General features: G+C 41.8%; 2 protein-coding genes across 3 annotated transcripts; both read left to right on the forward strand.

Annotated features, from left to right (window-relative positions):
* Positions 1 to 1,126: 1,126 nt before the first annotated feature.
* On the forward strand, positions 1,127 to 7,864 carry LOC121573808 (serine/threonine-protein kinase TAO3). 2 transcript variants are annotated; one of them, XM_041886118.2, is made up of 8 exons: positions 1,127 to 2,100; positions 3,042 to 3,343; positions 3,544 to 3,672; positions 3,776 to 3,979; positions 4,203 to 4,442; positions 4,649 to 4,861; positions 5,257 to 5,439; positions 5,536 to 7,864. In XM_041886118.2, the coding sequence occupies exons 2-8, from the start codon at positions 3,158 to 3,160 to the stop codon at positions 5,695 to 5,697; spliced, it is 1,317 nt and encodes a 438-aa protein (XP_041742052.1). In that variant the 5' UTR covers positions 1,127 to 2,100; positions 3,042 to 3,157; the 3' UTR covers positions 5,698 to 7,864. The 2 variants fall into 2 exon arrangements, with proteins under 2 accessions (XP_041742052.1, XP_041742051.1); XM_041886117.2 differs by having other exon boundaries at positions 3,107 to 3,343.
* Positions 7,865 to 12,780: 4,916 nt separating this feature from the next.
* On the forward strand, positions 12,781 to 16,103 carry LOC121574386. The gene is made up of 3 exons (XM_041887005.2): positions 12,781 to 12,868; positions 13,474 to 13,622; positions 13,817 to 16,103. The coding sequence occupies exons 1-3, from the start codon at positions 12,814 to 12,816 to the stop codon at positions 14,288 to 14,290; spliced, it is 678 nt and encodes a 225-aa protein (XP_041742939.1). The 5' UTR covers positions 12,781 to 12,813; the 3' UTR covers positions 14,291 to 16,103.
* Positions 16,104 to 16,480: the final 377 nt, after the last annotated feature.

Raw genomic sequence — 16,480 nt, forward strand, 5'->3', positions numbered from 1 at the left:
ACTCTCAGACCATGAGAAACAAGATTCTCTGGTCTGATGAAACCAAGATTAAACTCTTTAGCCTGAATGCCAAGCGTCACGTCTGGAGGAAACCTGGCACCATCCCTACGGTGAAGCATGGTGGTGGCAGCATTATGCTGTGGGCATGTTTTTCAGCGGCAGGGACTGGGAGACTAGTCAGGATCGAGGCAAAGATATAATATAATATATAATATGCCATTTAGCAGACGCTTTTATCCAAAGCGACTTACAGTCATGTGCGCATAAATTTTTCCGTATGGGTGGTCCCGGGGATCGAACCCACTACCCTGGCGTTACAAGCGCCATGCTCTACCAATTGAGCTACAGAGGACCACACAAAGATGAGCGGAGCAAAGTACAGAGAGATCCTTGATGAAAACCTGCTTCAGAGCGCTCAGGAGCTCAGACTGGGGCGAAGGTTCACCTTCCAACAGGACAACGACTCTTAGCACACAGCAAAGACAACACAGGTGTGGCTTCAGGACAAGTCTCTGAATGTCCTTGAGTGGCCCAGCCAGAGCCCGGACTTGAACCCGATCAAATATCTCTGAAGAGACCTGAAAATAGGTGTGCAGCAACGCTCCCCATCCAACCTGACAGAGCTTGAGAGGATCTGCAGAGAAGAATGGGAGAAACTCACCAAATACAGGTGTGCCAAGCTTGTAGCTTCATACCCAAGACGACTTGAGGCTGTAATCGCTGCTAAAGCTGCTTCAACAAAGTACTGAGTAAAGGGTCTGAATATTTATGTAGATGTGATATGTCATTTTATTAAATTTTTTTAATTAGCTACAATTTCTAAAAACCTGTTTTTGCTTTGTCATTATGGGGTATTGTGTGTAGATTGATGAGAGAAAAAAACAATTTAATCCATTTTAGAATAAGGCTGTAACGTGGAAAAAGTCAAGGGGTCTGAATACGTTCTGAAGGCACTGTACATATTTATAAATGGTGTACCTATTCATGAATTACAATGTTATTATTTGTAAACATTTAAGCATTCATAAACAATTAGAATTACATAATAATTTACAAAACACGTATAAGCATTTATAACGGCTTATTCATTAAAGTTATTGTAAAGGGTAATCACGTTATCTGTACAGTAGGTTACCTATTAGCCAGTCCTCTGAACTAGTATTCATTATAAGTAGTTTTTACAATACTACTATTGTATGACACTTTTATAATGACCTTCTTCAGAAATGTTTGCAAATCTGTATCAAGAATCAGCAACATTCTGTTTAATTAAGGAAGCCACACCATGTAATGAATTTAAAGTATCGTTGTATAGCTTCCATCCAGTCTGTGAAACATTGCAGTGTCTCTTTAAAAGAAAAAAAGGGGAGTGTGAGAGATGGCGAGTGAGAGAGCTGGAGAGATCAATAGAAGGCACTAGAAACAACCATCTAAGAAAGAGGATAAATAGGATAAATATGCCTTGGATGGATCCGTGTTTGATTTGCATATTTTCACAGATCACCTAACATATCATCATGGGAATACAATAAAAGGAATACCGCTCATAATCTTTTTTTTTTTTTTTTTTGAGTACAGAGAGGAGGAGTGCAACAATCTCTCTTTATAATTTTCCTCCTCTTCTTTTTGTCCTGATTGTCTGTTATAGGCATTGTATAATTCACCCTTTCCCACCGGATCCATTTGGGTCCTCCTCCTCAGGAAGTGGAGACGCCAGAAACAAGGACTGCCTTCAGCTGATGCCTTCCTGGCGATGCATGCGATCACTCTGCGATGCCCTGTTCTTTTCTAGCGAGGAGCTGCAGGCAGTAGCGAGGGACCACGCAGGGGAAGGATGCATTTAAAGCAGGATGTGTGCTGGATGCTGGGAGACACGGCAGCGATAGCAGCAGCAGCAGCGAGCACAGAGGGCCTGGGAAGTGCCCACCCCCTCTCTCTCCTCCTTTTCCTCCCCCCCTGCAGGACCATGCTTGCGTGAGGGATGAGGCTGTGCACAGGGACGCCAGGCCAGAGCTGCGGCCTACTTCTTCTCACAAGAGCCGGGCTCTCGACTGCAAGATCTCTGAACGCTTTGTCACCATCAAATCATCAGCATCTTTGGTAGGCAGGCTCCCTCTCCGCGTTGTTTGCATAAGAAATGGGGGGTCTCTCTCTCCCTCTCCGTCCTCTCAGCTGCACATCTGTAGTCATGGCAACCAGATCCCGTTAATAAGTGTTGTTTTTTCCATCCTCCGTTTCCCCCCCTCTGCCTTTATTTTATGTGTGTGTAATCGTTTGGATTTATATAAAATCTATTTCGATGTCTGTTTATCGTGATTTCAAGTGTTTTTTGTTATTGATTTACAAGCTGTACCTTTACCATTACCATTCAATAGTAGGCCTGCAAACCAGGCTCATACCGTTCCATTTGTGGCTACATATACAGTATGTACTTGACAGATATATTAGCATGAAGAACACCACATTTACGTTCAAGGCACCCTCTTCATGTTCATGTATGTAGCTACCATAATTGATGATGCATGTGCTATGTTACTAGCATGAAATCTGAGCCAAGCAGCCATGATCAATCAGTGAAGAGGAGCAGTATGCATTATTTCCTGCCCTGGAAAATGCTATCCACAGATACTGTAGCTAATAATCCTCAGGAATGTCCACCAATTAACAATTGTGTGTGTGTGTGTGTGTGTGCATATGCCTTTGCGTGTGTGTGTTTGTATGTGTCACATTTATGACAGGATTTGTGACAGGTGGTCATAGAGGCGATCTTTAGTTATAATTGATTGGACTTTACAGGTGTTGGACTAGAACTCAGATTATATATTACCTTTAGGTGTATTGTATATAGTCTTTGTGAGGATTCTATTCCATTTAAGGTATTCTTGCAAAGACAATAAAATATGTCAAGTTATGAGTCAGATTCACAAAGAACATTGTTCTTCTGTATTTTACAGTCTATTACAGAGTATGACTAGGGTACTCGTCCATGTTGAACGATACAGTACAGTACATTTTAATTCTACAGTCGTCTTCCTTCACAGGCCCTCTTGCTTTTCACCCCTGACCGTTCTCTCTGTGGCCTCCGACCCCTGACCCCTGTGTCCAGGTCACCAGGTAGATCCAGGAGCATGAGCAGGACTCTGAGCTGCGGGAGCAGATGTCTGGTTATAAGCGCACGCGGCGGCAGCACCAGAAGCAGCTGATCGCCCTGGAGAACAGGCTGAAGGCGGAGATGGATGAGCATAGGCTCCGGTTGCAGAAAGAAGTGGAGACCCACGCCAACAACACTTACATAGAACTGGAGAGACTGGCCAAACGGCATGCCGTTCACACAGACAAAGAGGTGAATGACGTACTGTAGCCTGGTAGGACAGTAGGTTCGGATTGGTATGAATGAGGTGTAAACTGAAGATGTTCAAACTCCTTGATTAGATAGCATCCTTAGAATTTTGCCCTTTCAGCATAATGTCAGAATTTTAAACAGAACATCGAAGGGAGGTGATAAACCTCTAATTCTGGAACATTTAATATGTTACCGTACAGTTAAAGGCAGCTACAGCAGAGGAGAAGAGGATCCAGCAACAGATCATTGCCCAGCAAAAGAAGGAGCTGACCACCTTCTTAGACAACCAGAAAAGAGAGTACAGGCTCTGTAAAGAGAAGATCAAAGAGGTAAACGTATAAATCATTAACATTGTTTGTGTGAAATTGTTTGCATTTTCCATGCATTTTCTCCCATGACCACTAAGCCCTGGTTCTTGTCTGGGGGTTGCAGGAGATGTATGAGGACCCCAGTACGCCCAAGGAGGAGAAGCAGGAGCGTCTGTCCAGACACAAGGAGACGGTGCAGCGCTCGCAGGCTGACGATGAGGCCCACCTCCTTGACCAGCAGAGGCTGGTCTATGACAGGAGTTGCCGGGCCCTGAAACGCAGGACACTGGTCAGGAGGCACGAGTTTGAACAGGAGCAAATGAGAGAGGTACAGTTCCTCTCTGAGATTTAGTTAGCTAACTTACTCACAACATGCAGTGCCCATGATGCTGATAGATGTGTGCTTTTATATACCTTCTTTATCAGTCTATTGTATGATTGCTTTCTTCAACTTTGCCTCTTTTGTTAAATGGCCTAGTTTGCATTGTACAAATCTGAAGTATTGTATATTTGAAATGAAATGGAAAGATGAGGAATATGTCCCGTCCCAGGAGCTGAATAAGAAGAAGACCCAGAAGGAGATGGAGCAGGCCCTGATGATCCGACAGGACGAGTCCACTCAGGAGCTGGAGCGCAGGCAGCTGCAGACGCTGCAGAGGCTCCGTGTTGATCTGATCCGCCTGCAGCACCAGACCGAGTTGGAGAACCAGGAGGAGTACAACGGCCGGCGGCAGAGAGAGCTGCACAGGAAGCACGCCCTGGAACAGAGGCAGCAGCCCCGGAACCTCAAGGTGCATAGAATCTATACTGCAGCTGTTGCACTGTAAATTTGGTTTAGTAAGAGCCAATGATGAATCATTGTGTGTCTGCACATCTAGGCAAAGACCCTTGAATTAACGTTGCACCCCTGGTCAGACTGAAGCTCAGCCGGCACCCAAAACCGGCAAAATTACTGTATGTTTCTTACCATTGTTTCTTTCTATTTGTCCATCTGGAGATGTTGGAGATGCAGATCAAGAAACAGTTCCAGGACACGTGTAAGGTGCAGAACAAGCAATACAAAGCCCTGAGGAACCATCAGCTTGAGGTCTCTCCTAAGAGTGAGCACAAGGCCATCCTAAAGTCACTGAAGGAGGAGCAGACACGCAAGCTCGCGGTGCTGGCCGAGCAGTACGAGCAGAGCATCAATGAGATGATGGCCTCACAAGCGGTAAGGGGAGGTCCGGGCTCTGGCTGGGCCCTTAACCTCCAAACAGCCACACAATCTCTGCTGGTACATGCTTTTCATTTTTTACCAACTCAGTGGCCTTGTGGTTAGAGTGTCTGACTTGAGATGGGAAGGTTGGGAGTTCGATCCCTGGCCGAGTCATACCAAAGACTGAAAAAATGGGACCCGAAGAGTCTCTGCTTGGCACTTAGCTTTAAGGAGATAGATTGGGGTAAGGCCCCACGATAGACTAGCGTCCTGTCCAGGGGGTGTATTTGTACATCATGCTACAGAAACAGGAGATAAGCTCCTGCTCCTATGAGTCGTTCCAGCTTGTGCAAGGCTACTTTACTTACATGTATGTTTAACCCTCTCTCTCTCGCTCTCTTGTCCTCCAGATGCGTCTGGAGGAGGAGCAGCAAAGAGAGTGCCAGGCGTTGAAGCAGCAGCTGCAGCAGGAGGTGGAGCTCCTGGATGCCTACCAGAGCAAGACCAAGGCCCAGACAGAAGCCCAACACGAGCAGGAGCTGCAGAAGCTGGAGCAGGAAGTCTCCTTACGCAGGGCCCACCTGGAACAAAAGGTATGTTTTTATTATTTTATAAGTAACACAGACTCACCTCTTTAAACTGACCACTTCACCTATTTGATTGTTATATATTCACTATTGTGGATTCAGATTGAAGAGGAGCTGGCCTCACTTCAGAAGGAACGCACTGAAAGGATCAAGCACCTGTTTGAACGGCAGGAGAGGGAGATGGACGCTTTCGATGCAGAGAGCGCTAGGCTGGGGTTTGGGAGCTTAGGATCACTGGACTTCCCCAAGGAGGACGACAGATGAAAATGGATGTGTGTGTGGAGGACTCTTCTCTTCTGGTGTATGGTGTAGACACGTGCCTGCACTGTCTCACTGTCAACCTCCACAGTGACAACGCTGGATAACTCTCTCTCTTTCTCTCTACAGTCTTTTAGATACCACACCACAGCATAGCGCAGTCATGTGCAACTTAAAAAGGAGGAAAATAAAACAAGATTCATTCACAACACAAACCAAGTGTGTGTAACTGAAAAGTAACGCGTTGGAGATTGAGAAAAAAATGCTTATTAAAAATAATAACTGACTCTTTTCTCCATGCTGTCATCCTCCTTTTGGTATGAATTCAGGAAATTTTAGTAAAAATGAGCACTTTGATATGTTTAAGTATTAACCCATCATGTTCAGATAATGCTTAATGCGTATGTTACATTGAGGGGCATTGCGATTGTGGAATGTGAGCTGCGGACTACACCGTGGTGTTTAGCTGCTTCGTCTTTCTTCTCAGAGAATGTGAGTAATACTGTATGTGAATACTGTAAGCTAGAAAAAGGTATGGGGACGGTGTCAGAGGTTGTATGTAGACAGTTTTATGGAGAGCTTTTACTTAATTCCATATTGTGCTAAAGAATATATTCCTTCACTTTTTTAAATAATTACAGTATTTATTTTCCATCGTTCAGTATTTAGGAATTATTGGCATCAGTTTAATCAAGGTGTGTATTTAACACAATGATTCAACTCAGTAAAACTGCTTATTATTGCATGCACTTTAAAGACATTCAGGTTGTGAAGTAAAGCATGAATCTGTCGAGATTTTAGCCGTTTGTAAATAAAAGTGGTCATAGCATTTTTGTTTTAATGCCTATTGATACTGAACATAAGCGCCATATTAGATATGACAATTTCACAAATGCCTTTATTTAAGTTGTGCCTATGAAGCGGTTTTGATTTGTAGTTGTTCCTTCATGTTTGTTTAGCACGGCCAACACCATTGTTTGTTCCATTCAAATTTGTGAATCATTTAATGTTCACTAATCAAAAGGTATTGTAAAGGAAAATGGTGAGAATTGTGCTGTATAACTTTTGATATAAATATTTGTATTTGAGAACCTAGCTAGGAGATACAGAAGCATTGGTCGATTACTGATGAAGGAACTTCACATTTTAATTGGAAATACGTTTTTTTTTTGTCACAAATATAACTGACATGGTAATACAGTAGAGCAACATACTGAAAACAAATCACTGCAGACTTATCAGATTGTATAAAAACAGTTTAATGGTATCACAGAATTACTGTAAGTACATCATTTTTAAAGATGTCTGTTAATGGTTAACCTGGCAGGTGGTTGCTTTGTTCTGGGTTGCATTCAAGTCATAGCTGTTTAGTTACCAGATGTACAATGTTTTGCAGTGTTCACTGTTGTTATTGCACATAAGGTTGCACCATGTGTCCATTACAGTGACTGGGAAGGAAATGGTTTGGTGCTTGATTTCTAATATCACCATCAGCCTTCGTGGTCCTTTGACACAGATAGAAGACCAGATTGAATGTCTGTCTATAGATGTTACAAACTATTTCAAAGTGTCCAGGGTGAACAGTTTCAAAAGATTGTTTAGTGTTGAGATCTTGAATGCAACCCTGGTATTTTGACAGTTGCCTCCAAACCCACTCCCCAGTCCTATTTCCAACACATTGATAAGTGATGGAAATCATGCTCTTCATAGTGGTGGGCTGGGCAAGTGAGATTGAGAATGGTATAATATCTGACACAAATGCAAGAGAACTAACTATGGAATTCGAAATACAACTAATATTTTCAATGTGAGAAACCCAGTATGGCATTGTTGATACCCCCAGACTCATGGCTCGTGGCTAGACTTCAAGTGACAAAGTTATACTATAGGCCTCAGTTTTGGAATGATTTGCTGTAAATTACTCCTTTGAATGCAACATATTTTGAGGTTGGAAGGTTTTTCAGATTGTAACTTTTGTTGACAAATGGTTCAAACCTGGTTCAAACCTGTTATGAACCAAAGTGTTTATGTGAACTTCAGTTATCAAGAAATATGTATTTAGCTAGAATAAAGGGGACTTTCCTAAACTAAGCCATGCAGCATTTCCTGTGTGGCACAGAGACAAAATAAAATAAATTATCTTGAAACATGATGACTGCATCAACATCCTGCATCCATTGTCAATGTGCAATTATTTTATTATTTCCTGTATTGTTACCATATGCATTATATACAGTATACACACTGACCTGGCAAAGTGTTATTGACCAGAACAACCGCATACCGTAAGGAGTCACAAAAAATACAAAAATAATTATAGCATGTCAGATTCACAAGAAGGGACAGTCCATATTTCCCACAGTGCTGTGTGTTAACTGCTGGTGAGGGAAGTTACACGGCTTCCTGTGTTTCCTCGATGCCCTGTGGCCTACCATCTTACCATGCAGACTGTGTATCTGTTTGATCTGGCTGTAGGGGAGGGACATTCTCACTGACTTTAAGTCTGTATTCACTGGCAAGAATTCAACTGTAAGTTCCTCGAAGTGTTGACTGGCTGTGGTATCAGCAGCAGCCTTTTAAACATTGGCTAAATGGAAAGTACCCTGGGATGCATGGTAGAGGAGTTGTGGTAGAGGCGCTCTACCCTTACCTGAGTTGTGCTGACAGGGATGTGGTCGTACGAGTTCCCCCTGACTTTTCTCAAACAGTCAGTCATCTGATAGAACTAGAGTCCCTGCTGATGTAAATCAGAATAAAATGCTCACCTCCAAAAAACTGGTTGAATCAACATCAACAAGTCTGAATCAAGCAGAAATGAACAACATGCATCATTCTTACATCATGTCATGAGTAAGCAAAATGTTTCTTTTAAAAATGACCGTTTTCAGTACTTGCCCCACTTTGGTGATTAATTTCACAAATGTCATCACTGAAAATTCATAATTGTTTGGGGTCATGGTTGGTTCAATCAAATATTTGGGGATTGTGGTTGAAAATGGAGCAGCATGATTTTTATTGGTTATAAACAAAATAAACGGAAAAGTAATTGGACAATCCTCATCTGATGACAAAGCTGAAACACAGATTTACCTAACAGGAGTTTCCTGACAAAATAAAATGTTGTAGGTTTCAATAGCCTTCGAGGTGTGGCTTGGTTTGGTGCTGGGGACAGAGACAGACACTACAGGGTAGGAGAGACAGGGGTTAGTTGTCACTTTGACTAATTAGTGTATTTTTCAGCACCAGTATATGTTATAAAACTATTTATAAGGTCTTGGGTTGAAATGGGGACCCTTTTATCCTTATAGAGTATCTTATTCCAACATGGAGTTATAAGCCATCAAACACACTCTGTCCACTAGTGACAACCAGCCCCATCCTGGGGTTGGTTGTCACACAGTATGGGGTTGGTTGTCACAGTGTTAGCCATTTGCTTTTCAGCAATAATTAAACCAATTTACAAAGTTTTAGAAAAAGTAAAGCCTTTATTTATAGAACAGTATTTCTAACTAAAATAAATAAGTAAAAATAAATTCAACATACAGTAGTGTGACATTGTAGTTCTTACTACACTCAAATTGTCATATCAATGCTGAATAAAACAAACAGTAACCATCTGATATTTGGATGAAAATTAAATATTTTGATAAAGTAAAAAAATTAAAGCTGTAAACATTTGTGTTAACTACAAATTTTGTATTTTACCCCCTTTTTCTCCCCAATTTCGTGATATCCAATTGTGAACTTGTCTCATCGCTGCAACTCCCCAACGGGCTCGGGAGAGGCGAAGGTCGAGTCATGCGTCCTCCGAAACATGACCCGCCAAACCGCCCTTCTTAACACCCGCCCGCTTAACCCGGAAGCCAGCTGCACCAATGTGTCGGAGGAAACACCACTCAACTGACGACCGCTGTCAGCCTGCAGGCGCCTGGCCCACCACAAGGAGTCGCTAGAGCGCAATGAGCCAAGTAAAGTCTGTGAATCAGCGTCATTAAACAACCTCAACTGGAATCATACCGGTCTGTCATCTGTGCCCTTACAAGCACCTGGGAGAGAACACAGTGCTAAGTAAAACCTAAACCTACAGAATATACACTCCACCAAGTCCTCAACTTCAACAGGACTGTACTGTACTGTGCTGTCCAAACTTCTGAAACATAGACGTCTTTTCAACATATGGAATATAAGTATTTTAGGCGTCTTTTCAACGTAATTCAGCTTACAATGGGGATGGTTGTCAGATTGTGACATGCAAGCCCAACATCAATGTGATGCTAGTTAACACATGGAACTCAAATAGGTTTGAAATAAATCCCTTTCCTCTTCTCAATAAAAGTAATTGTTTATGGATATAACTATGATTCCATCATATAACTACAATGCATTCGGAAAGTTATCAGACACCTTGACTTTTTCCACATTTTGTTACGTTACAGCCTTATTCTAAAATTGATTAAATTGTTTTTTTCCCCCTTCATCAATCTACACACAATACCCCATAATAACAAAGCAAAAACTGGTTTTTAGACAATTTTGCAAAATACAACAATGAAATATCACATTTAAAACATAAGTATTCAGACCCTTCACTCAGTACTTTGTTGAAACACCTTTGGCAGCGATTACGGCCTCGAGTCTTCTTGGGTATGACGCTACAAGCTTGGCACACCTGTATTTCTCCCATTCTTCTCTGCAGATCCTCTCAAGCTCTGTCACGTTGGATGGGGAGTGTCGCTGCACAGATATTTCCAGGTCTCTCCAGAGGTGTTAGATCGGGTTCAAGTCCGGGCTCTGGCTGGGCCACTCAAGGACATTTAGAGACTTGTCCCGAAGCCACTCCTGTGTTGTCTTGGCTGTGTCCTTAGGGTCATTGTCCTGTTGGAATGTGAACCTTCCCCCCCAGTCTGAGGTCCTGAGCGCTCTGGAGCAGGTTTTCATCAAGGTTCTCTCTGTACTTTGCTCCATTCATCTTTCCCTCGATCCTGACTAGTCTCCCAGTCCCTGACGTTGAAAAACATCCCCACAGCATGATGCTGCCACCACCATGTTTCACCGTAGGGATGGTGCCGGGTTTCCTCCAGAAGTGACGCTTGGCATTCAGTTCTTTAGTTCAATCTTGGTTTCATCAGACCAGAGAATCTTGTTTCTCATGTTTTTCATGGTCAGAGTCTTTAGGTGCCTTTTGGCAAACTCCAAGCGGGATGTCATGTGCCTTTTCCTGAGGAGTGTCTTCCGTCTGGCCACTCTACCATAAAGGCATGATTGGTGGAGTGCTGCAGAGATGGTTATCCTTCTGGAAGGTTCTCCCATCTCCAGAGGAACTCTGGAGCTCTGTCAGAGTGACCATCGGGTTCTTGGTCACCTCCCTGACTAAGGCCCTTCTCCCCCGATTGCTCAGTTTGGCCAGGCGGCCAGCTCTAGGAAGAGTCTTGGTGGTTCCAAACTTCTTCCATTTAAGAATGATGGAGGCCACTGTGTTCTTGGGGACCTTCAATGCTGCAGAAATGTTTTGGTACCCTTCCCCAGATCTGTGCCTCGACACAATCCTATCTCGGAGCTCTATGGCCAATTCCTTTTGACCTCAAGGCTTGGTTTTTGCTCTGACATGCACTGTCAACTGTGGGACCTTATATAGACAGGTTTGTGCCTTTCCAAATCATGTCCAATCAATTGAATTTACCACAGGTGGACTCCAATCAAGTTGTAGAAACATCTCAAGGATGATCAATGGAAACAGGATGCACATGAGCTCAATTTTGAGTCTCATAGCAAAGGGTCTGAATACTTATGTAAATAAGGTATCTGTTTTTTAAATATTTAATAAATTTGTTAAAATGTATGAAAACCTGTTTTCGCTTTGTCACTATGGGGTATTGTGTGTAGATTGATGAGGAAAAATACAATTCAATCCATTTTAGAATAATGCTGTAATGTCAAGGGGTCTGAATACTTTCCGAATGCACTCTATGTACTGATATGTAGACGTTTTAAATGTGTGCATTTCAGTCCTTCACTAATAATGTTCTGTACTATGTATTATGTCTTGTTTCATGTGGACCCCAGTAAGAGTAGCTGATGCTTTTGCAGCGGCTAATGGGGATCCTAATAAATACCAAATACCCCCCCCTAGATTTTGAGTAAAGAGCACTGCGACAACCAACCCGTGGGACAACCAACCCCGGTCTCCCCTACTACTCACGATGTGGTAATGTTGTCTCCTAGCCTACTTTGGTGACTATGACCCATTCTTTACTCTGTCTTTTACACACTGGTGAAAGTCTCCTATTGAGAAACTCTCTTCCTGTGTGTTGACAGCTTCCCGTAAGGCCACATGCAAGGGTTTCTCATGAACCTGAAAATGGGTACATGGTCTTAACTGACGTAAGCAACCACTGTGCGCTCACTCTGTTTTGTTTCCTCTAATGACAAGAGCACAGCTTTACAGTATTTACTATATTCAATGCAGCTCCTGTGTGTAACTATGAGGTAATCAACCATGTATCATTTTATGATACCCCAACTCAACAGATTGCAACACCGCATGCACTGACTTACTGTAAGACTTCACAATAGAATGCAACACTACATGCATCGACTTACTGTAAAACTTCACAACCACTTACTCTAGGGGGCGACAGTACTATCTATGATTAATTTTGTCAGAGTGGGTTGACCTCTTGTGACTGGTATAAAACAAATGACCTCACATACGCATAGGTTATTACATTAATTTGTTAACACAGCATTTACAGTACCTCAAAGAGTATAATCCATTGACAGTTATGCTGTTTGTAAATGTATGTGCTCAATATACAAATGAATACACCTGCAATGCATATTTGTTGTAGATAGATCTGGTATCTGTGAACCCTGTGGGAGTGAGCTCAGACTGCAGCCAGTGGTGAACATACACATTCATTTAGATTTGAGATCAAAGACAGAAAATAATTCAGGTCTGAAAAAAATAAATTCTGGGGAAATTGAGTTGCTTCATAAAGAAAGAGCCGAGCACGTCATTTCCTCCAATGACAAATGCGTGGTTTCAGTCTTTTAAAACATTTTTCAGGGGAGTGATCATGACTAGTTTGTGTCGGACACTTGGCATGTGTCACTATATGAGAAATGAGTGGTCATGTAAAGAATATGTGTCCTCAGCTGTCCATATCAGCAGCAAGAAGTAAGTACAACTACATTATACAACCAAGATAGCTTTATTTCATATTCTATAACTGTACATTCAACCATCTGCATACTGTACTTTACTTTGCTGTAATGTCACTGGTATTTATAGAACATCAATGTGCAGACATTGAATGTATGATGCTGTGCACATAATTGCATATCGATTTTTGTTTTTGTGTATGAATGACTGTACTCAGTGCACGGGTACAAACTTAGTATACATGTAGGATCTTAATTTGAGCTAGTTTGATACAGCAGAGGTTGATACACATTCTCAGGAACAAAAGAGCTATCATTTTACGATCCTACATCTGTATATGTACACTCAACTTTTAGTGTCCTTTGTGCATGTATACATTTTACATACTGTAACGGTTACCACAGCTACTTATCGCAACATATCCGTTTCAGAACTTCTTCATACTTCTAATTTAGATTTTCATGCTACACTGCTAAGGTAGCATGATTTAGTGTCTATTTATAAAGCCCTTCTTCCATGAGAAGTTGTCACAAAATGCTTACACAGAAAGTCAACCTAAAACCCCAAAGAGCAAGTAATGTAGACGTAGATTTTAAATTGTGTCATATCTTGCTCCTCAGCATTGCTCTCCCTGTTACTGGTTGCTGCCATTGATTCAGTTAGTGCTGGAGTAGCATGTAGGAACCAACAGTGTAGGAGTTCCCTACAAAAAAGTTCCATGCTAACTACACTCATACATGAAGAATCTGTGGACCTCTTAAAAACATATGTAAGTAGAAAATCAATGCCATAACATTTGTCCAGAATTACAGCCTAGTGTAACATGCATACAATGAAATCATCCACAGTCTAATGGGAAATGTAGAACTGCTTTAAAGATACATTCCTGCCAAATCATAAGGCATTATACTCGTGCTACCAATATCTTCTACAAATGTTATGTTTTTCTTCATTGATCTCCAGAAGGCCAGTCAAGGAGACATGTCAGAGCTGTTCTGCCAGATGTCAATCAACATCGTTCCTGACCCAAACATTTCTGGCATGGACCCCTCAGAGCGGATGCTGAGTATCTACTCCCACTGTAAGGCTTTCCTACCACACCTGAAGAGAGTCACTGAGCAACAGACAGACTTACAGCCACCCTCCAGCCCCCTGCTGAACAAACTCACCACTGCCCTGAACCGCACCAGTGGTCTGGCCAGCCAAATAAACTGCATTTACCAAACCCTCTTTCCAAACCTGCCCATCCCACCTGAACCTGTAGACGGACCGACGTCAATACTGCCCTCCCAAAACGTGTTCCAACAGAAGGTCTATGGTTGTGTGGTTCTGAAGAGTTTCAAGGAGCTCCTGTCACGGATCACACATGAACTAAGGACCTTAAAGAAACACATGTGCACAAGTAGGACATTTGCAGGCACAAATACAATGTTTTGAGGCCAACTTTCTATTTATTTTATTTATTATTTATTTGTACACGTGTTCAGAAGTTACGGAAGCTTATTGCTGCCACTGAAAGAAAACTCTCTGCACAAATGTTTTCCGACTTTGAATAAACTTACATACATATATTTTGTTTGTGTTGAGAATTAATGAACTTATGTGTTAAAATTGCCCTGGAGTATTCTTGTAGAGTAGGGTCATAAATACTGAGATTTTAAAATGAATGTCTTTTGTCAAATCTGAGTCACTTTGATAGTTTTGTTCATTTATGTTTTGTGAGCAAATTAAAAATAATTATTTTCGAACCATGTGCTCAAGTGAAGTCTGTGACATTAACTTTAGACTGCAAAACTTCAACACAGTGGTCCCAACATGAGATATGCCAGGAAGCAATTGAGACATTGAGTCTGTGATCTCATCTCACAGTGACACATGTCTTGAAGACAGCACAGCATCTGATAGGAAAGATTTTGTGAAAGTGGCAGGCTTCTGTCTGGCCAGTCACAAGGTGTGGGTGTGTATGGGTCAGATTATCTGTGTGTTCTGGGGTGATGCGTTCACATAGATGTAATGGTTCTCTGCATCACTCCCTATAAGGCAGACCTGTACTGGCACGAAATACAAGAGTTTCGTGTTTTTACATTCTATATCAAACTAATTATCAATAGACTGTCAGTTTACCATATCAAGTGTCAATTACAACCAAGTATGTTGCGTGAGTGTTGCTTGGGTGGATAAAGGTAGTAAGTAAACTTGTTTGCAGTTGACACATAATGAATGTAACTGATAGTTTGTAATAGTGTGCGCCATCTGTAGAAAAACAATCCAAATAAGCAACAGACAAATGCTATCAGAAATATTCTAAACTTTCCTTTGATCACGAGCTCATGCAAAACTGGTAATTGAGGAGGGATACACTCTAGGTCATGAATCAAGTTCCCTGTTTTAACCCAGAACTTTATTTAAAACCAAGAGACAAGGGGGTAAGTCTGAGCAACATCTGAAATCCTCAAACATTTACTGGAATAAAAGGTCATTGACACCGATTCCCTTTGTCATTGAAACAGACTAGATAATCATAAGTCTTCAGGTGAATCAAAGCACTAACTTGCTTTCTCTTTATCATGTTATTTTCTATATCCAAGAAGAGGTGAAAGGTCATATACATATGGGAAAAATGGGAGGATGATAAAAGCTGCTATAATCAGCTAAAAGTCTGTCTGGTCATGAGGGACAGACAGAAAAAACTCCCTTCAGATAAACTGAGCACATTTTATGAGAGTACCAGGAAGTCTTCAAGAATGTGCTACTTTGGCAGTTAATTATGTAAAATGTTTCATGCGGACTGTTCTGCTATGAAAACTACAAATGAAATCAATTTACAGTCAACTGTGGTAAACCACCACTCATTTACAATAACGTACACACAACAAAAATTAGATCAGTATGTAGGTCTGTGGTTTGTTTGTCATGCTTGGGGTAAGGTAAGGTAGGTAAGGTAAGGGGAGGACACCCCTCACCACAGCATATACACTATGACAGAGGGAGTAATGCTATAACTGAGGTCTGGGGAAGTTAAAGAGATTCACCGGTACTTTTGCATACTTTTTAGCCAGTAGTTCTGAAAGTAGCGCTGACGAGCCAAAGGTGGTCCCTGAAAATTACATATGTGAAGGTATGTGCCCCACATCAGTACTCTCTCACGCTGCTGTGTGGCGAGGGTCTGAAGCCCATTGGCTAGAACTCAAATTGCTAGGGGGCTGGCCCACGTGAGGGAAAATGGCACAGCACAGCTTCCAGAAAAACAGTCAATTTCAAACTAGGGATTTCGTGGCTAAGTGAGTTAAGACAGTAATTCTGCTCATAGATTATGCCTGTACAGTGGGGGAAAAAAGTATTTAGTCAGCCACCAATTGTGCAAGTTCTCCCACTTAAAAAGATGAGAGAGGCCTGTAATTTTCATCATAGGTACACGTCAACTATGACAGACAAATTGAGAAAATAAAATCCAGAAAATCACATTGTAGGATTTTTAATGAATTTATTTGCAAATTATGGTGGAAAATAAGTATTGTCACCTACAAACAAGCAAGATTTCTGGCTCTCACAGACCTGTAAGTTCTTCTTTAAGACGCTCCTCTGTCCTCCACTCATTACCTGTATTAATGGCACCTGTTTGAACTT

Source organism: Coregonus clupeaformis, chromosome 9, assembly GCF_020615455.1.
Source record: "Coregonus clupeaformis isolate EN_2021a chromosome 9, ASM2061545v1, whole genome shotgun sequence".
In the NCBI taxonomy this organism is placed as follows: domain Eukaryota; kingdom Metazoa; phylum Chordata; class Actinopteri; order Salmoniformes; family Salmonidae; genus Coregonus; species Coregonus clupeaformis.